Genomic DNA, 22,370 nt, shown 5'->3' on the forward strand with positions numbered 1-22,370 from the left:
TGTTCAGCAACGTGCAGTAAATGCTAACACGGCTTTGGTGATGAAAAGTACATAATGCATGTCATCTCCCAATCAGACAACTGCATGCTATGACATGGGCCTGGATGGTGACATTTCTTCAAGCTGCCTGCCTGATGACTGTGGCCTTCAGTGGTACCAGAAGCAAGGGCCTTACCTGGAAGTAAAGCCATTCAGTCAACATGTATTGTATGTAACCACTCAAATTCATAAAAACTGCTACGGACACAATTACTGACTTATATTCACTTTACTTGTTCCATTCTTCAATCTTGTCTGAGATATATTTTTTTTTGTTGAGACCTGTGTGATATACATTAATAAAATGTATTCACCCTTTACATGAGACGTTCATATACTTTAGACCTTTTGAATCATAAGCTCCAAGTGTTGAGTTTAAGTTACCACAGAAATAAGTAAAAGTTAGTGACAAACATGCTATGAAAAAGTTGCTTTGTAATCTAATAAAATTAGTTTATACAAAACTATATTGCATTTGGTCATCCCCAAAATGTGGCCTTTAAGCCTTGATAGTGGCATCCTTCTTCAGGGAACTGTCTGCATATACCTGACAACAGGGTGGCAGGTTTTTTGATGTGCTGCTCTTAAGTTCCATAGTCCAACAGACTCACCTGGGGATAAGGGGATGGACACATTAGTTTTGATAAAAGTGTGGGAGACATTTACAGGGAGGAGAGAGCATGATTTATGGTGTGAGTTCAGTAAATCCAATCCAACAAGTGGCTCTAGATAATATACTATGTCATCACACTGGCGGACTGCCACAGTGAAGGAGGTTTACATGATACATTAGGTACACTATGAGTGTAGCTTACTTCTCTGTAGTCTGAAGAGAACGCAGGTAATTGGTCAGAAGGCTCTGGAGGTCCTTGGCCCATTCTGTCTCTGTAGCAGCTGGAGAGAGATGGATAGAGGTAGTGGGTCAGAAGGCTCTGGAGGTCCTTGGCCCAGTCTGTCTCTGTAGCAGCTGGAGAGAGATGGATAGAGGTAGTGAGTGCTAGAAAGAGAGAGAACCCTAACCCTGACTGGCCCAGGGCCTCCTGCCTAGTACCATGCAATGTAAAACAAAAATATCATGACTTACTGACAGAGTGCTCCATATTCCCGCTGGTAGCAATCCTCAACTTGGATGCAGCGAAATGTCCTGCCTTGTAGTATGGTTGCATCCTTCTCCACCAGGCTCAAAGAAATCAGATGACAAACCTGCAGAGATTAACAAGAAAATGGCACATGTATTTAGGAATCATGTATCAGTATGTCAATTTTCACATTCCTGTCTGTAAATGACAATAGATCTAATTAAAATTATGCATGCCATTGTGTGATAACAGCTATTACAAATTACAGTACATGGCATACATGTGAATTTATAACTTGCTAAGATATTATTTATTTTATGACACCATGTCTCATCTCACTAACAATTGCTAAGGCAAACAGTAAAGTACACTATTGTGGCTAGCTTCACATAGGTGATTTATTCCATCGTGACAGCATGCTCCTCCTTACTTGACTGCAGTTTAGTTCATTATCTAGCTAGCTAGCGAAGTGTAAAACTGAGTTAGATTACCATGCTTTTATGGACAACTGGACATTCCTCTCGCCCATCCCGGTAGACTACTTGCCTACTCTCGTCTCTTGGTCTGCTTCTAGGTTGAAAACTATACGGCGTAGTCCGGTGCCTTATTGTGAAAGGCAACCCACGCGTAACACAGACCTGGTACAGTTATTGGCTCAGTGTTCCAAAACTGTTCACCTGTTTCTCCGTCAAGCAAGGAAAATGTACCGTGTGTTATTTCTGGGAGTTTTTATTGTGCACGTGCGACAAAGCAACAAAATGTTAATTTATTATATATTATTGTGAAACATGACCTTTAAGCTTTGGACACTTTGTCATACAGTTGGCCAGGTCGCAGTTGTAAATGAGAACTTGTTCTCAACTTGCCTACCTGGTTAAATAAAGGTGAAATAAATTAAATACAGAACGCAGCCCAGGCAAATGCAATCGATCATCGCTCTGTGGCATTGATCAACCAATGGTGTGTTAGACACCACCCACATACCTTTGCTTGACACCCCCTCATTATCATATTGGAGGAAGAAATACAGAAATAGAGAAATTATATAAATGAATAAAATAAGTGGGATTAATTATTTAAATATTGATATATTTGTATGCAATCATTCATCCGTTTATCTATTTATGTATACATTTATATGGATGTATTAATGTATGTATCTATTTGTATGAATGCATTTATTCATTTAATTCTAATTACGGCAGTTTTGTTCCTCCATAATCTAGGCGTACTGTACAATGTAACAAAATGGGTTAGCTAGCTACAATGTGTCGTGATCGTGTAGCCGGTGTTGGTTTTCGACATTTCTCTTCTACCAATATTCACGGAATATTTTTGTTGTTGAATAACTGGCAACCAATATAACCAATAGTAACGAAAATGATTCGTTACGTTTATAGAGAAGAAAGAATTGACCAATTATATTACAGCGTGGGAGGGACTATGGCTAGGGATATTCCTTCGCGTCTTTTCTCATTCCTCCCAGTTCGATCGGCAACGGGAGCGGAGAGAGGAAAGTTGAGAGCCCGAAGGCAGCAGCCCCCACCACCGCCGGCCCAGGTTACCATCTAGAACCGGGAAACACACTAGAGAGCCACCGCCGGCAAAAGCCATAACCAACCAGAAAACATGAGCAGCGAGGCCGAGACACAACCGCCGGAGCCTGCTGTCGTCGACGCGGAGAGCCCATCCAGCCCGGCGGAAGCAGCCGTTTCCGCGGGGGATAAGAAGGTCATCGGTAAGCAAGCTGGCCAGGTGAACCATTAAATGCAAATGTGGGTTTATTGGCACGGTAACGTTACTCCCAAAAAGCTTACTAACTTGCCTACAATTCGCTTAACTAAAAACTATGTCCGTTGGCTAACTGACGTTAGTTCACAACGTCAGCTGATTATTAAAACGGTTAACGTTAGTTACCTAACTAGCTGTCTAAATCTAGATATTGTTATTGGCTAACTAGTTAGATAACAACCGCTAAGTAGTGTTCAGTTTCTTTATTTAGTTTGCTAGTTTGAAATCGTTTAACGTTATATCGTTGATAGTTAGTCTCAACTGTAACGGTACATTGGCCAATGTGCCAATTCAAAATGTCAGTTGGTCTACAACTGTTTTCTACCTAGCCTAACGGGTAACGCATCAATCCGTCTGACCACACACCTGACCTGTGAGACAAGTTTACAGGTAACGTTGGCTAGCTAATACTGTAATGCATGTGGTTTGGCCTCTGGTTTGTCACATGTTGTAACTGTAACCAACGTTAGTTAGATTGACCGTAAAGAACACTGTTTCCAATACATTGGTAGTGTATACGACAGTTTTGCTTGCATTTTATTTTCTAAAGTTATAATGGGGACTTGTAACAAACAATTCATTGAGGCCCATGATTGACTGCACTGCAGAGGCTCGATTGCATTCGTATCCCTTTGTTCGCATCTATGCACATACTAATTAACTTGCTTGCTAGCGATCATGCTAACAACCTCGCTAATACATTGCTAACGTTAGATAACTATATAACCAAGTGTACGATGAAAAAACATAGCCCCCAAATGATTATTAAAAATTAAAATTGCAGATGGCCAAGCTAGTCAGCTAGCTAGCTTTCCGTTCGGGTGAGTTGATAGCTATAGGGGCCCCCAAAATGTCCGCCTTGATATTCGGATTCTACGAATTTCTTTTGTCCCGCTTTAGCTGACAATTGTACTTTTATTAAGCATGAAACCGTACCCAACACTATATTTCTAACTCGGTGCACATGAGTATTAATTTGACGTTATGAACGACATCCTGGCTCATGTCCAACCACATGGTTGAGACCAAATTATAATATGCTAACGTTAGCTAGCAAAATAGCAAGCCATCATCATGGGGCGCGACGCCACGTGCGAAGATTCAAGCCTTGCTCTGTTGAACTGGGTAAATGGTTGTCTAGCTAGTTACCTAGTATTCATTAATGATGCGCGGAAAATAATTAGCAGTCCAGCTAACACGTAGCATGGGCGTTTTTGGAACTAATGATGTAGGGGTGCAACTTTGGTTTTAGCCAGCCACCTGCACGCCTGACCCCCACCAGTCTAGTCAATAACTCAACTCTATCAATTTCCTTCCCATTTTTAAAATAAAAAATACAAATGTATTCTAAGAGTAATGTTTGGAAACAAGTAATAAAAACTAAAAAGAACACATTTACACAAACAACACAATGAATCAATAATGAATCTCTAATAGTACACTGTAGAGGCATTTTTACTTGCACACTGTAGAGCTGGGTCGTCCTGTCCCTAGAGGTCAACCACCCTGCAGCTCCCCCCACTTTGCTTTAGGATCTTAGTGAAACATTTTATTATTGATTTCAGGTGGGTTAGGCCAAGGCCAGAGTGACAACCCACAGGACAGCAGCCCCCCAGAGCCAGGACTGAGCAGCCCAGCAGCTAAAGATTGCTTAAATAGATATCTCCCCTGATGTGGGCATGTTTTCAATATACTTCTTTTGTCGTACTGTATTCCATGTAAGGCATCCAGACTTTATGAAAGTTGCCCAATATATCCTTAATCTTGTAATCAAATATAGTGATACCTAAATTGACATTTCCTCCATCCTTTGACATTGTGGAAGGATAACCAATGGTTATAGTTTCATGTGATAAGTCTCCAGTATCAACATTTCCAAGCAAACCAAAACAGGGAGAATGGAGAATCTGTAGCCATGCTGAGATAAAAGAACATAATCTTTGCCATAATTCAGCCAGCCTTCACAAGACCATAACATATGCAAATGTACCCTTTATGTTAATTTACCTCCAGCAGAGGAATTACTTTTGATTCCATGTTATTGTTTTGCTGGCATATATTAGTTTCTATGGGTGGTTTTACACGGCAGCAATTTGTCTGAGATTATACGAGCATGACTTGGCATTCAAACATTTGTATCCATTCATCATCAGCGTCTACCAGGTTTTCCTCACATTTTGTTTTGCATGTTTTGTGGCATCGGGAAGAGCCTAAATCAACGTGAGGTTTGTCAGACTGCCTTAAAATAGTTTCAATCTTTGAAGCATCTGGCTTGTCCAGTGCTTACTGCACAGAGAGAATAGTGTTTTATCTGCAAAAACTTACCTCCGCTCTGTCAGACTGGTCTTTCCTGGATGCTTGACCCTGCTGAAACCCTGTCACCATCTGATTCTCCTAAGATGAGGGATGACAAAGAATTACCTTGGTGTCCATTTATACATTATATTAACCAAGAATAGAATCAATGGTTCAATAATTGAAATGACTGTTATTCCCAGATCCCAGACTGTTTCTTTAAACTGCTGTCCTGTAGCTACCGTAGGTCTACCCATCAACTCAAGATAGAACTTTGTATCATTCACCGATATGAATATACTGCAAGATTCACCTGAGCTCCGTAGACTGGTCTTCCCTGGCTGTCTGAACCTGCTGGGACACCTGTCACCATCTGATCCTGTTAAGACTTGATGAGCATAATGTTGTGCACTGACTGTATGATGACAGTAAAGCCTGTAGAGCTGTTTATTACTGTCATTGTGAAAAGTAGGGAATTAGTTAGGGAAACTGACCGATGTTTCACGTTACAATGCTATACCGACTCTAATTATAATTCACATTGCACTGAAAACGTCCGACCATTGACCTTCAATCGTTTGGCCGCTGATTTCATTGTTTGATTCAGGTCTGGTGTGATTGAAGCAAAACAAATAGCTAACGCTAGCCAACTGGAATGGTACATCAACTGGCGAAAGCTAGCCAAGTTCATTTAGTTCTGTTGAAACGGGACAAAGCAAAGGCTACAAAACATTTTCATACAAAAACCTGTTGGATATCGATATGCATTGGCAATTAGCTAGAGCTGGTTGTGGTAGCTACTAGCTAGCTAATTCATTAACCTTAGTCGAGATGAAACATTCGCTAATGTTACATCTGTTACACTACCAGCTCAGCACTGGGAATAACAACCCCCCCCCCAGTTTAGTTAAACAGCCGTTACCTTGCCAGCTACAGCAGTCAACTAAAGCGTAGCCAGTTTCTGCTCTGCTTTTACAATTTGGCGAAAGAGTGCAACACATACATTGGCTGCCTCTGGCTGGCCTGCACCAAAGACTTGAACAGTCTTTTCTGAAGCTTTGCCTTCAAACAGCCTGTTAGCCCGCTCGGACAGGTCCTAAATCCAGCCGGCTAACCTCCCAACAGCCTACTCGATCGCTCTGAGGTGTCCACATGGTCCTAAAGTACACTTCTGTCGTTTTTTGTATCACACTGCAATGATAAAACTGGGAGGGACAAAATGTAATTTCAGAATGGGGGTCATGACCACCCTGTCCCCGGTGAAAGTTGTGCCACTGTAATGGTGATATGCATTGGACCATGCCGTGGCAGGTGGAAGCGAACACCAAGGGTTTAGCATCAGAAGCTATAAAAAGCCCAACAGTTGGGGGTTAATTATAGCTTGCTTCCCTAGTATCTTCTCTGGTCCTTGTCTTTATCAGTCTTGCCATTAGAGTGCCAACTTGAAGTGTGCCTCACAATTTCCCCCCCTTTGATGTGCAATATTTAAATGAGGAGAAACTGCTAATGTGCAAATGAGTAAATTATTTTTGGGTGCCAACTTACTCATTTGAATGCCAAAAAATATAGGGGATAAAAACAAGTGAATCACACCTAAATTGTGTGTACATATTTTTCCTTTTCAGCAACTAAGGTCTTGGGTACAGTCAAGTGGTTCAACGTCAGAAATGGCTACGGTTTCATCAACAGGCAAGTTGCCCCACTCTCCCGGGCGTCTCCTAAAGACACTAATATGATGAGGGTGTTTGTGCGGGAACATTCCGAATCCTAATACGGCTTGGATTTGCTTACAAAGCTGGGAAGTGTATTTGGCTGTCCACGGCATGCTCTTGTTGTGTAAAGACTCAATGAATGCATAAATAAGCCAGTTCTGTTAAAATCTGTTAGCCTCAATGTTACAATAGACGTTTTCAATCCAATGGGTTTTATTGTCCTATATTTAACTACACCTTTCTCTCCCTTCACCCACAAGGAATGACACGAAAGAAGACGTCTTTGTCCACCAGGTAAAAAACTTCCCAAATTCTCCAATGGTTGAGTAATTTATTGCCAAACATAGAACCTTTTCCAGTTATCAGAATTGGATTGTAGTTGGCACCACAAAGACAAGTTTGTAATGAAATGTTTTATACACTAAAACAATATATATATTTTTTAAGACGGCCATAAAGAAAAACAACCCAAGGAAATACCTTCGCAGTGTTGGAGATGGAGAAATTGTGGAGTTTGATGTGGTTGAAGGGGAGAAGGTAGTTACACATTTTATTTACACAACAGAGAGCTTTGTTATTAGCTGTCATATCAATTGGCACCACTCTTGCAGTCTCACAAATTATTTCATATGACTTGTTAAATATGATTAGGAATATTTAAGGCAATCGCATCTAGACTTTAACTTCACAAGTTATGATTATCAGGGACTCTAATGTGCCCAAATTTTGGATTTGACCAGTCAACACAATATCATGCAATGATACACAGCTAAAACAACTTCATACTCCAGAAGGGTAGTGTACACCCCTGTGGTCCGAGCAGTGTTATGTATGTGTGTATGTATCTCTTCCCAGGGAGCAGAGGCAGCCAATGTCACCGGCCCAGCGGGTGTCCCAGTCCAGGGGAGCAAGTATGCCGCTGACCGGAACCGCTATAGGCGGTACCCCCGCAGGAGGGGCCCAGCCCGTGACGGTGAATACCCAGACAACTACCAGAGCGATGGTGAGGGCGAAGGAGAGCGGCCCCCCCGCAAGAGCCGTGAGGGCGCCGAGAGCGCCCCAGAGGGAGAGATGCAGACCCAGCAGCGCAGGCCCTCCTTCCCTGGGAGACGGCGCTACCCCCCATACTTTGTACGTAGACGCTACGGCCGTCGGCCCCCGTACACCAACGCACCTCGCGGAGAGATGACTGAGGTACGCTGTTACAGGCACTCCTGAAGCAGTCCGGCCCCGTTCCAGTGATGTCATACACACTCTCGTCAAACATGCGTGCCACAATTGGTTATGGCCGGACAAATCAAAACCTCACGTGTATTGGTCAACAGACCAATACAGGTTGACCAAAATAGGTCTACATAGAGGTCTAAATATTGACAGTACTTAAAGTTGGCTCCAAACCACTGGTCAACAGACCAAAATCGAACCTCGGGTTGACCAAAATAGGTCTATTAATCAAAATTTCACACAAATCCAAGATGTTACACCTACTGCTGATCGCGCAGTGCTGCAATCTATTTATAGCAATGTTTTCCACAATCACATGGCGTAGCCAGCCAACTAGGCTCTCCTGGTCTGGGGTCCGGAGTGGCTTGTCCCCCAGAGTTGAGCCATTTTTGCAGGTAAATGTTGAACTGGAATGCAAAAATGCGCTGAAAATTTACCGACAAGATCCACTGGGTCGGCACATGTTTTTACTCTTCCCGGGCCAGCGGGCCAGCTTTAATGTCGGACCCTGCATGCGAAAGGATATGAATGTGCCAGAAAACAATAGGCTAATTGGATTTCGACTTACCACATATGGGATGTGCAAATTCATGCTCTCACTCTCCGTGTAAAGAAATGTGGCTGCAACCACAGCGCACACAACACACCCAGGTAATGAGAGGTGGGACGGACAGCAGACTGTCAAACCAGCACTGTTTCCCTGTCATCGCTGACTTTGTGACTGTCCTATCAATAGATCGCTAGAAGATGAATACTGTTCATTCTAACAGAAGGGGGCTCAGCAGAATTATTTTATGACTAGCTAATTAGTAGCCTTGTTAATTTAAGTGGAAAAAGTGTCCGGCTGAAAAATGAGTAGTCGGCGCTAGTGGAATATACTTAGGTTCATATAATATACTGACAGCACCTGAAGTTGGCTGCAAACAGACAAATACTGATTTTGAAGAACCCGGTCACTGATTTCCTCAGTGAATCAGTGGCTGGTAATTACTGAAGGTAAAATGCAAAACAGGAAAAAGTATCTGCACAGCTGCGCATTTTAAGATTTTATTTTATATATATATTTTTTTTTTTAATAGTAACTAAACTTTCGGTCAGTTGACCTTCATCAGAGTATATCTTTTCCTGTTTTTCAAGACTCGTTCTATGCAAAAGGTGAGTTTCAGACCTGGATCTAGGGTATTGAGTCAGTGATTGTATGGGTGTGACTAACTCTTGTTTGTTTTTAGGGTGGCGAAGGTGACGAGAACCAGGGAGGTCCAGACCAGGGCAACAAACCAATGAGGCAGAACTACTACAGAGGCTTCCGACCAAGGTTCAGACCAAGGTTTGCGTGTTGAGTTCATTGACACAAGGCTGCAAAAGGGGGTTATATAACAGCAGAAAGCCATATCTAATTTGTCTGTCAACTAAAGGTTAGGTGAATTTGTCACAAAGGTACGTGATTCGGAATCTATTTATCTGCGACATTACCATGGGGCAGTTTACTGACTGCATGTTCCCCTTATTGCAGCCTAACATTGAATGGCAACTGCTTCCGAAATTTTATTTGACTTTGCATTTAAATGTACTCTATGGGTACTCCTTCAGCAATAACAACGGCTTCATGTCTCTTTAGTCCTGATTTGTTTTTATTAGTGGAAGTATTATGAAATGTATGAACATGGTGATTTGGCCAAACTATCTATGGACTATTATCTTGAATAATTCCTGAACTAAACAATCTATATGACTATCAATGCTGTTGAAGTGATGAGTTTCTAATGTCTCTTCTCTGACAATAATAATGGCGAGAGCATAAATACTTCTGATCTCAGCTTATACATAGTTAACCTGTTGGGTCTAGGGGGCAGCATTTGCACGTCTGGATAAAAAAAATGTACCCGATTTAATCTGGTTACTAATCCTACCCAGTAACTAGAATATGCATATACTTATTATATATGGATAGAAAACACTCTAAAGTTTCCAAAACTGTTTGAATGGTGTCTGTGAGTATAACAGAACTCATTTGGCAGGCAAAACCCTGAGACATTTTCTGACAGGAAGTGGATACCTGATGTGTTGTATTGACTTTAAACCTCTCCCATTGAAAAACACAGGGGTTTAGGAATATTTTGGCACTTCCTATTGCTTCCACTAGATGTCACCAGCCTTTACAAAGTGTTTTGAGTCTTCTGGAGGGAGATCTGACCGAACAAGAGCCATGGAACGGTGATGTCCCATTAGACACCTGGCGCGCTACTTCATGTTGGGTACCCTCGTTCCAATACGTTATAAAAGGCTATGCATTCGTCCACCTTGAATATTATTCATGTTCTGGTTAAAAAAGGCCCTAATGATTTATGCTATACAACGTTTGACATGTTTGAACGAACGGAAATATATTTTTTCCCCTCGTTCATGACGAGAAGTCCGGCTGGCTTACATCATGTGCTAACGAGACGGAGATTTTTGGACATAAATGATGAGCTTTTTTGAACAAAACTACATTCGTTATGGACCTGTGATACCTGGAAGTGACATCTGATGAAGAGAATCAAAGGTAATGGATTATTTACATAGTATTTTCGATTTTAGATCTCCCCAACATGACGTCTAGTCTGTATCGCAACGCGTATTTTTCTGGGCACAGTGCTCAGATTATTGCAAAGTGTGATTTCCCAGTAAGGTTATTTTTAAATCTGGCAAGTTGATTGCGTTCAAAAGATGTAAATCTATAATTCTTTAAATGACAATATAATATTTTACCAATGTTTTCTAATTTTAATTATTTAATTTGTGACGCTGACTTGACTGCCGGTTATTGGAGGGAAACGATTTCCTCAACATCAATGCCATAGTAAAACGCTGTTTTTGTATATAAATATGAACTTGATAGAACTAAAAATGCATGCATTGTCTAACATAATGTCCTAGGAGTGTCATCTGATGGAGATTGTAAAAGGTTAGTGTATCATTTTAGCTGGTTTTATGGTTTTGGTGACCCTGTCTTTGACTTGACAAAACATTACACACAACTCTTGTAAATGTACTGTCCTAACATACTCTAAATTTATGCTTTCGCCGTAAAACCTTTTTGAAATCGTAAAACGTGGTTAGATTAAGGAGATGTTTATCTTTCAAATGGTGTAACATAGTTGTATTTTTGAAAAATTTGAATTTTGACATTTATTTGGATTCAAATTTGCCGCTCTTGAAATGCACCTGCTGTTGATGGAGTGCACCACAGGTGGCACGCTAGCGTCCCACCTAGCCCCAAGAGGTTAATGTCTACTCTCATTCCCCCTCAACCACCCTGTATATGGTCCATTACTTTCTCAGGTTATTCCTGTTCCCATTTTGGCTGTGTTATGGCCCGTCAAACCTGTGGTCGTTGTTATGGCACTGCTTTTACTCTCTTCCGGTATGCACCAATGAGCTTGTATGGGGGCGTGGTATTTAAATTGGTACTTGATCAGAAGTAGAGGGCACAGACACAGGTTCATACACATGACAGGAGTGAGCTCCACCACTTGTTTTATAAGCTCAAACACATGGTGGCACTTTTAGGCCATGGTCAATTCTTAGCTTGTTTGAGTATATGGCAGAATTGACAGAAGCCCATTCATGAAATATAAGGACAAGGCAGCACATTGCATACTGTACGTGGCTCATATTACACACACAGTGCAAAATATGCTTGGGCCATGTAATGCACAACCACCCCTAAGCCCATTAGAAGGCTGGGTGGATCAAATCCCCATAATTGCTTTTGGACACCTCCAATGCCATCAAATCTGCAAGCCCCAGGGTTTGGGTCAATTCCATTTCAATTTAGGTAATCATCTGAAATTTGACTCAATGTTTCTGAGTTGGGATTTCAGTAAGATTTTTTAAAGTGGAATTCACAATCATAATTTGAAGTTGTATGGGTGCTAGGGGCTGTTTTAAGGTTAGTCAGGTGTTAAAGTGTGTGTCCCACCCTACAGCAGAGGTGGTGGTCCACCCCGTCCCAGACCGGTACGGGATGGCGAGGGGGAAAACAAGGAGAACCAGGGTGGTGACGGCGAGAACCAGGAGCCCCGCCAGCGCCGCTACCGCCGAAACTTCAACTACCGCCGCAGACGCCCACAGACCGGTGGCAAGCCCCAGGATGGCAAGGAGGCCAAGGCCGATGGCGAACCATCCCTTGAGAAAACATCCGCTCCCGCAGCCGAGCAGGGCGGGGCTGAGTAGAAACTACCGGCATACCATCTCTACCACCGTCCGGGTGAGTCCCCAACACACACAAATATTGCTACTTGGTGCTCTAATCAAATCTGCATACCTGATTTCTGGGATATGGGTAAACAATTATTTGTTTCCTTGTTAGAAAACATGCTGGATTGAATTTCCATAGAGTCAAGCTTAGTTTTTGTTCATAGTGGACTGTGCTGGCTTATTCATGGTTAATGTAAAAAATATTATTCTCAAATACAACTTGGAACTTGGCCAAATGATAACTTATCCCAGAAATCTGGTTAAATAGGGTTTGGTTGAGTCATCAGTATGCATTGTATGATCAGTTGATTAGCTGTAGTCATTCACAGCACTTCTCGACATACAATCTACATCTTCGACCACGGGCCGCATTAAATCTGCTAGCAGGATGCATCTGGCCCGTATGCCCCCAGTTTGAGATCGCCAATTTACAACATATCAGTGGGAAAAGTCCATCAGATGGCAGTAGGCCTTGGTGTATGGTCTCGGGCAGTTCACTCTTGAGTTCTAAAGCCAGCATCAGTCTGCACTTTCCATTGATGCTGCGCTCATCACCCAAGGCAGGGGCCATGGTGATGTCATGGATTTGATCAAGCAAACTGGCTGCCTGACTGACTGCAGGCCTCCTGCCATTGTCTGTGCCATGTCTGTTGGTCCTCCTGTCTGTCTTGATGCTGCTGCACAGTCTGAGTTGACTGATACAGTAACGGGATTTGACCAGTCAATGTATCTTCTCTAACAATCTCTTTTCCTCTCTACAGTAATGTCATCAAGAAGAAACATCAAAGATCTGAGCAATAAGAAACAGATTTGACTTGACGATCGTCTTAAGCTTGTACCATGCATTTGACCAGATTACCACCGATTTGCCTGCAGAATCTATGCAGACCTGTTTTGTTCCATTATTTTTACGTGACAGCTATAAAAAAAGTTTTGGAAACGGAAGACGTTTTTTTTCTAAATCGGTCCTCAGTTTTTACACAATGGTTTTTAAAAGAAAAGTAATTTGATATCTGGTCAGTTTGACATTTTTAAAAACTTTTTATGTATTCAAACATGAATTTTAACAAAATGCAAGCTCAAATAAAAGTCAAAGAAGAACTGGCGACTCAAGTTTTTTTGTTTTGCCTGACTAAATGCAATCACCATGATACTGACATAAATTGGCTGATGTATTCTTTTACCCCAAGACACCACTAATGGTCTCTTCTTTCCAGATACATGGCAATAAACTGTTAAAATAACTACAGAAATACCATTCCTTCACTGATTGACAGAGGGACTTATCGGTTGGGTATAAAATTGTAGTTAAGAAAATGTTTACGTTTGAATATTCATTTAATTGTCATAGAGGTCGCCCGATTAATCGGAATGGCCGATTTCAAGTTTTCATAACACTCGGTAATTGGTATTTTTGGACGCCGATTTATTTTTATTATATATATATATATATACACACACACACACACATACCTTTTAACTAGGCAAGTCAGTTAAGAACACATTCTTATTTTCAATGACGGCCTAGAAACGGTGGGTTAACTGCCTTGTTCAGGGGCAGAACGACAGATTTTTACCTTGCCAACTCGGGGATTCAATCTTGCAACCTTACGGTTAACTAGTCCTACACTCTAACCACCTGCTTTACATTGCACTCCACGAGGAGCCTGCCTGTTACGCGAATGCAGTAAGAAGCCAAGGTAAGTTGCTAGCTAGCATTAAACTTAACTTAAAATCAATCAATCATAATCACTAGTTAACTACACATGGTTGATATTACTAGTTTATCTAGCCTGTCCTGTGTTGCATATAATTGATGCGGTGCGCATTTGCGAAAAAGGACTCATTGCTCCAACGTGTACCAAACCATAAACATCAATGTCTTTCTTAAAATCAATACACAAGTATATATTTTTAAACCTGCATATTTAGCTAAAAGAAATCCAGGTTAGCAGGCAATATTATTCAGGTGAAATTGTCACTTCTCTTGCATTCATTGCACGCCGAGTCAGGGTATATGCAACAGTTTGGGCCACCTGGCTCGTTGCGAACTAATTTGCCTGAATTTTACGTAATTATGACATAACATTGAAGGTTGTGCAATGTAACAGGAATATTTAGACTTGGATGCCACCTGTTAGATAAAATACGGAACGGTTCTATATTTCACTGAAAGAAAAAAATGTTTTGTTTTCGAGATGATAGATTCCGGATTTGACCATATTAATGACCTAAGGCTCGTATTTCTGTGTGTTTATTATAATAAAGTCTATGATTTGATAGAGCAGTCTGACTGAGCGGTGGTAGGCACCAGCAGGCTCGCAAGCATTCATTCAAAAAGCACTTTCGTGCGTTTTGCCAGCAGCTCTTCGCAATGCTTCAAGCATTGCGCTGTTTATGACTTCAAGCCTGTCAACGCCCAAGATTAGGCTGGTGTAACCGATGTGAAATGGCTAGCTAGTTAGCGGGTACGCGCTAATAGCATTTCAAACGTCACTCGCTCTGAGACTTGGGAGTAGTTGTTCCCCTTGCTCTGCATGGGTAACGCAGCTTCGAGGGTGGCTGTTGTCGATATGTTCCTGGTTCGAGCCCAGGTAGGAGCGAGGAGAGGGACGGCAGCTATACTGTTACACTGGCAATACTAAAGTGCCTATGAGAACATCCAATAGTCAAAGGTATATGAAATACAAATCGTATAGAGAGTCCTATAACTACAACCTAAAACTTCTTACCTGGGAATATTGAAGACTCGTTAAAAGAAACCACCAGCTTTCATATGTTCTGAGCAAGGCACTTAAACGTTAGCTTTCTTACATGGCACATATTGCACTTTTACTTTCTTCTCCAACACTTTGTTTTTGCAGTATTTAACCCAAATTGAACATGTTTCATTTATTTGAGGCTAAATTGATTTTATTGATGTATTATATTAAGTTAACCTGATATGGATAGGCGGCAGTATTTTCACAGCTGGATGAAAAACGTACCCAAATTAAACTGGTTACTACTCTTGCCCAGAGAATATGCATATTATTAGTAGGTTTGGATAGAAAACACTCTGACGTTTCTAAAACTGTTTGAATGGTGTCTGAGTATAACAGAACTCATATGGCAGGCAAAAACCTGAGAAAAATTCAACCAGGAAGTGAAGGATCTGAGAAATGTAGTTCTTTCTAGTCCCTTTCAAAACTACAGTATCTGTGCTGTCATGTTGCACTTTCTAAGGCTTCCATTGGCTGTCAAAAGCCTTCAGAAAGTGTTTTGAGCATTCCCCTGTCGCTGGGCAGAGTATAGTAGCTCAGTTTCTGAGTGGACTGCCTGGGGACAAAGAGATTGGATATGCGCGTTCCCACGAGCACGCTGTTTTTTATTTTACTCCTTGAATGAATACACTATTGTCCGGTTGCAATATTATCGCTATTTTACGGAAAAAATATAATTGATTTTAAACAGAGTTTGACATGCTTCTGAGTACGGTAATGGAACATTTTGACTTTTTGTGTCTCAATGCGCTCGCGCGTTAGCCTTTTGGATAGTGACCTGAACGCACGAACAAAACGGAGGTATTTGCACATGACTACGGATTATTTCGAACAAAAACTACATTTCTTGTGCAAGTAGCAGTCCTGGGAGTGCATTCTGACGAAGATCAGCAAAGGTAATACAATATTTCTAATACTAATTCTGAGTTTAGTTTTCCCCGAACTTGGCGGGTGTCTGAATAGCTCGCCGTGATGGTGAGCTATGTACTCAGAATATTGAAAAATGTGCTTTCGCCGAAAAGCTATTTTAAAATCTGACACAGCGATTGCATAGAGTTCTGTATCTATAATTCTTAAAATAATTTTTTTTTTGTCAACGTTTGAGTATTTTTGTAAATTCACCAGAAGTTTTTGGTGGGAATACATTTTCTGAACATCACGCGCCAATGTAAAAAGCTGTTTTTGGATATAAATATGAACTTGATTGAACAAAACATACATGTATTGTATAACATAATGTCCTTGGAGTGTCATCTGATGATCATCAAAGGTTAGTGCTGCATTTAGCTGTGTTTTGGGTTTTATTGACACATGCTTGCTTGAAAAATGGCTGTGTGATTATTTGTCTATGTACTCCTAACATAATCGAATGTTTTGCTTTCGCTGTAAAGCCTTTTTGAAATCGGACAACGTGGTTGGATTCAGGAGAGGGTTATCTTTCAAATGGTGTAAAATAGTCGTATGTTTGAAAAATTGAAGTTATTGGATTTTTGAGGTATTTGTATTTCGCGCCATGCGATCCCATTGGCTGTTGGCTAGGGGTTCCGCTGGCGGAACGCCTACATGTAAGAGGTTTTAAAATAAGTGTTCATTCAGTATTGTTGTGTAATTGTCATTATTACAAATAAAAAATAAAAAAAATGTAAGACTAATCGGTATCAGCGGTTTTTGGTCCTCCAATAATCGGTATTGGCGTTGAAAAAAATCATAATCGGTCGACCTCTAATTTGTCACTCTAATGATTAAATTGGCCCATAACATAAGTGTCGATGGGGAAGGCATAACTGACATCAAAGTGTGCTATAGAAATTCTAATAATATCAACATTAGGGCGGCAGGTAGCCTAGTGGTTACAGCGCTGGGCCAGTAACCGAAAGGTTGCTGGATCAAATCCCGAGCTGACAAGGTAAAAAAAAATCTGTCGTTCTGCCCCTGAACAAGGCAGTTAACCCACTGTTCCCCGATAGGCTGTCATTATAAGTAAGAATGTAATTTATTTTTTTATTTCACCTTTTATTTAACCAGGTAGGCCAGTTGAGAACAAGTTCTTATGTACAACTGTGACCTGGCCAAGAAAAAGAAAAGCGATGTGACAAAAACAACAGTTAAACATAAACAAACGTATAGAATAATCTATGTACAGTGAGTGCAAATGTAGAACATTAGGGAGGTAAGGCAGTAAATACGCCATAAAGGTGAAATAATTACAATTTAGCATTAATACTGGAGTGATGAGATGTAGAGATACTGGGGTGAAAAAGAGAAAAGATCATATGGGGATGAGGTAGTTGGGTGTGCTATTTACAGATTGGCTGTGTACAGGTACAGTGATTGGTAAACTGCTCTGACAGCTGATGTTTAAAGTTAGTGAGGGAGATAAGTCTCTAGCTTCAGGGATTTTTGCAATTTGTTCCAGTCATTGGCAGCAGAGAACTGGAAAGAAAGGCGGCCAAAGGACATGTTGGCTTTGGGGATGACCAGTGAAATATACCTGCTGGAGCGCGTGCTACGGGTGGGTGTTGCTATGGTGACCAGTGAGCTGAGATAAGGCGGGGCTTTACCTAGCGAAGACTTATAGATGACCTGGAGACAGTGGGTTTGGCGACGGATGTGTAGTGAGGGCCAGCCAACGAGAGCGTACAGGTCACAGTGGTGGGTAGTATATGGGGCTTTGGTGACAACGGATGGCACTGTGATAGACTGCATCCAATTTGCTGAGCAGCGTGTTGGAGGCTATTTTGTAAATTACATCGTCAAGGATCAGGAGCATAGTCAGTTTTAACGAGGGTATGTTTGGCAGCATGAGTGAAGGATGCTTTGTTGCGAAATAGGAAGCCGATTCTAGATTTAATTTTGGATTGGAGATGCTTAATGTGAGTCTGGAAGGAGAGTTTACAGTCTAACCAGACACCTAGGTATTTGTAGTTGTCCACATGATCTAAGTCAGAACCGCCCAGAGTAGTGATGCTGGTCGGGCGAGCGGGTGCAGGCATCAATCGGTTGAAGAGCATGCATTTAGTTTTACTAGCATTTAAAAGCAGTTTGAGGCCATGGAAGGAGTGTTGTATGGCATTGAAACTCGTCTGGAGGTTTGGTAACATAGTGTCCAAAGAAGGCCCAGATGTATACAGAATGGTGTCTGCGTAGAGGTGGATCAGAGAATCACCAGCAGCAACAGCGACATCATTGATGTATACAGAGAAAAGAGTCGGCCCGAGAATTGAACCCTGTGGCATCCCCATAGAGACTGCCAGAGGTCCGGACAATAGGCCCTCCGATTTGACACACTGAACTCTGTCTGAGAAGTAGTTGGTGAACCAGGCGAGGCAGTCATTTGAGAAGCCATGGCTATTGAGTCTGCAGATAAGAATGCGGTGATTGACAGAGTCGAAAGCCTTGGCCAGGTCGATGAAGACGGCTGCACAGTACTGTCTTTTATCGATGGCGGTTATGATATCGTTTAGGACCTTGAGCGTGGCTGAGATGCACTCATGTCCAGATACAAATTTTGCAGCTCTTTCAGAACATCAGCTGTCTGGATTTTGGTGAAGGAGAAGAGGGGGGGCTTGGGCAAGTTGCTGCAGGGGGTGCAGAACTGTTGGCCGGGGTAGGGGTAGCCAGGTGGAAAGCATGGCCAGCCGTAGAGAGATGCTTATTGAAATAATCGATTATCATAGATTTATCGGTGGTGACAGTGTTTCCGAGCCTCAGTGCAGTGGGCAGCTGGGAGGAGGTGCTCTTATTCTTCATGGACTAGACGGTGTCCCAGAACATTTTGGAATTAGTGTGACAGGATGCAAATTTCTGTTTGAAAAAGATAGCCTTAGCATTCCTAACTGACTGTATACTGGTTCCTGACTTCCCTGAAAAGTTGCATATCGCGGGGGCTATTCAATGCGAATGCAGAACGCCACAGGATGTTTTTGTGCTGGTCAAGGGCAGTCAAGTCTGGGGTGAACCAAGGGCTATATCTGCATGCTTGTTTAAGATGGTGAGGAAAGCACTTTTAAAGCGCAACCAGGCTTCCTCTACTGACGGACTGAGGTCAGTATCCTTCCAGGATACCCGGGCCAGGACTTCACTGACTTGCCTAGTTAATAAAAAAAAAAAAAGAATAACTAGCTATGACAAGTACATAGCTGTACAATTAAATTCATACAACACTATTTTCCACTAATCACCAGTAGATCAATGTTGCTTATTTCAAATGTACAGGGCAACAAACCAGTAACTTCCTCTGACCCCAAAGCAAGTCATCTGTGACTGATATGGAGGCAGGTTATCTTGGTTGGCTGGCAGAAAGTTGTTTAAACATTGGTCTCCTTGCGTAGACGCTTCATTGTTCTCCATGGCGGCGCTGTTGGCAGGGAACCAGCCTCTTTCTCCGTCCCTCATCCTCTCTCCATGGGGGCGCAGGTGGCAGCCTCTTTCTCCGTCCCTCATCCTCTCTCCATGGGGGCGCTGGTGGCAGCCTCTTTCTCCGTCTCTCATCCTCTCTCCATGGGGGTGCAGGTGGCAGCCTCTTTCTCCGTCCCTCATCCTCTCTCCATGGCATCAGTCTACCACAGGATATGTTAACACTTTATAGTGCCTTTGATGGCTTAATGTGATGATCCTAGCATATGCAGTTGATACTTATGAACAAGTCTTGATTCATTATACCTGTTTTCCTTTGAGTTAATGTTTTGACCAGGTCTGCTTGTTTCTATTTAGACTGTCCAGACTTACCATCTATCTGCAAGAGGATGACTACCTCTGCTTGCTGCAGGCCTAGCTCGTCTGGCTCCTTGGACATGTAGCCTTTGGCGGCCTCATACTGCGGCAGGCCTGAAAGGCCCGCTTATTAATACGTTATTACCATATAATTAAAATGGAATAGAGAAGTGTAAGTGAGCCGAATAGCAGATGCATGTATGCCCTGTGTTTCAATTTGAGGAACAAAACGTGCAAGAAAACAAAAGCTTGCACTTGTCTTTTCCTACTAACACTTGACTATTTTATTGAAGAAAAAAATGGACTTACTACAACTGTGATGTGGTTGTCTCACCTTGCTATTTTAATATGAATGCACTGTCACTCTGGATAAGAGCATCTGCTAAATGACAAATGTAATATAGGTGTGTCAAATGTTTAAACATCCAATGATGGGATTTATAAATAAATGATCTGGGTTCCAGAAAGAACTGATCTCAACTATATATACACAACTTTTGGAATGCTCATTCTGAGCTAGTAATGGCTATCTAAGAGAATCTGAACAACTAACCAACAGAATATGGAAAAATATAACCTTGGCGTCCTGTAATCAGAACCATCAATTTTGTTCACATGCTGTCTGAAATATTTTACTATGAAATAAAATGCTTATCAGATCCAGGTGTGCTGCAGTTCAGAAAAGCTTGGAAACTGAGATATACTGCTTATGTTATCTAAATAGCCAAAAGATGGACAATATCATATTTCACTGCAATCAAGATAGATTGCATCTAATAATCCCAGACCTTCCAACATGCACGCATTTTGCATACCAACTACGAAATTCTCTGTCCATGTACGCAGATACGAGATCCGAGTTAAAAATACGCAGCAATGAATAGGGCCTGATTCATTTTTATTTTTACATTTTAATAAAAATAAATCCACTGAGTAAATCTAACATCCCGATTCTCGAGCTGCAACACACAGACATGTACGGAATTTGTGTCAACAGACATGGAGATTAATACATCGTTACTCGATGTAGCTACCTGGTGTCTGCCCTATGGAACGTCGTTTGGGTCTTAAAGCACGTGGTCAAAACGCTATCTTTTTAATGCTACGTGTGTAAAGTAAACAGGTGCAGGCGTTAAATTAACATCTTCATGCGCTAAATCAGAGCCTACACGCGTCAAATAAGCGTGTTCAACATGTGCTAAATAAACGACTGTAAGCGGTCCTGCACACATCAATTAACGCCCACAGCTGTTCTTTAATATGCTAATTTTACCAGCCAATTTCCCTAGCTCCTCCTTTCATTAAATCGGTGTACAGTCAGTTTGATGCAACAACATTACAATTGAAGATGGCGAGAAGGAACTTCCATATCCGCTGCAAACAGACCCTAAATGGCTGCATTCGGCTTCTGCTCGCCGATAATCCTGGACTTGATGCCCTTCGGTCCACGTTAACAAGGTTGACTCTTTTTAAATACTATTATTTCTTAATCATTAAGTTGATCTGCTAGCTAACACAGAGGACGGATCTGTGTTTGGCTATGCAGCTATGTTGGAGGCTCAGACACTGAGACAGCAGTGCAAGTAACTTAGGCCTATGTGTCGCTAATATTGTAAATCTGATTAGGCCAAGGGAGTATTTTATATTTAGCTAGTATATGTAGAATATATATATATATATATATTGTTGTAATGAATGCTGGTATGTAAATGGCTGGATTGCTAAATGAGTTACTAGTTCACTTGATAACGTTCCTTAGCCACCCACCCCGGCCATAGCCACAGTGAACGGCGCCGTCTTGTAATATTTTTACAGGCCTGATAGTTACATAAAGGTTACTAATTATCGAGGAGTACTGACGTCAAACATGTTTTTGTATTTTTAGGCAAAACAACAACTGAAGGTTTAAAACTTCAGCCAGGCTGGCTGGCTAGCTATAATTTCAATGCTACCTAGCCTTAGCCGCACTAGCTCGCGATTAGCATGAAAACATTTGCAAAGCTCATTTGACCTCGGACAACTTAGTAAAACTTTGCTAATATCTACAACATATTGCAACTTAGTTTCAACGTTTCATCAAGTTATGTAAATACATGTTACCGTGGAACATTAAAAAAACTGGAAACATATGAACAAGAATGCACCCATTCGCTGTTAGCGAGAACAGAGAAAATCTGTTTTATTTTTTTAATCTAAAATAATTACACATAGGAATCTTTTTCCTATTTTGCATAACAAATTCCTCACCTTTTCTGTCCGTGATGGGTTCATATTAGAGGTCGACCGATCATGATTTTTCAACGCCGATACCGATTATTGGAGGACCAAAAAAAGCCGATACCGATTAATGGGACGATTTTATATAAATATATTTGTAATAATGACAATTACAACAATACTGAATGAATACTTATTTTAATTTAATACATGAATAAAATCAATTTAGTCTTAAATAAATAATGAAACATGTTCAATTTGGTTTAAATAATGCGAGAAGAAAGTAAAAGTGCAGT

The 22,370-nt window shown here is 41.4% G+C and overlaps 1 protein-coding gene and 1 long non-coding RNA gene across 6 annotated transcripts; one reads left to right on the forward strand and one right to left on the reverse strand.

Annotated features, from left to right (window-relative positions):
- Positions 1-253: 253 nt before the first annotated feature.
- Positions 254-4,429, reverse strand: LOC145860042 (uncharacterized). 2 transcript variants are annotated; one of them, XR_014380100.1, is made up of 4 exons: positions 4,369-4,429; positions 1,124-1,242; positions 855-1,006; positions 254-650 (listed from the first exon to the last, which is right to left on the reverse strand). It is a non-coding gene; the product is annotated as an uncharacterized LOC145860042 (long non-coding RNA). The 2 variants fall into 2 exon arrangements; XR_014380099.1 differs by lacking the exon at positions 4,369-4,429 and adding an exon at positions 1,610-1,868.
- LOC100194660 (Y-box binding protein-2) lies at positions 2,566-13,483 on the forward strand. Of its 4 annotated transcripts, none has more exons than XM_014135540.3 (8): positions 2,566-2,856; positions 6,830-6,893; positions 7,177-7,210; positions 7,364-7,453; positions 7,772-8,110; positions 9,370-9,467; positions 12,112-12,392; positions 13,144-13,483. In XM_014135540.3, the coding sequence occupies exons 1-7, from the start codon at positions 2,748-2,750 to the stop codon at positions 12,356-12,358; spliced, it is 981 nt and encodes a 326-aa protein (XP_013991015.1). In that variant the 5' UTR covers positions 2,566-2,747; the 3' UTR covers positions 12,359-12,392; positions 13,144-13,483.
- Positions 13,484-22,370: the final 8,887 nt, after the last annotated feature.

This window comes from Salmo salar, chromosome 13, assembly GCF_965601325.2.
Source record: "Salmo salar chromosome 13, fSalSal1, whole genome shotgun sequence".
NCBI lineage: Eukaryota > Metazoa > Chordata > Actinopteri > Salmoniformes > Salmonidae > Salmo > Salmo salar.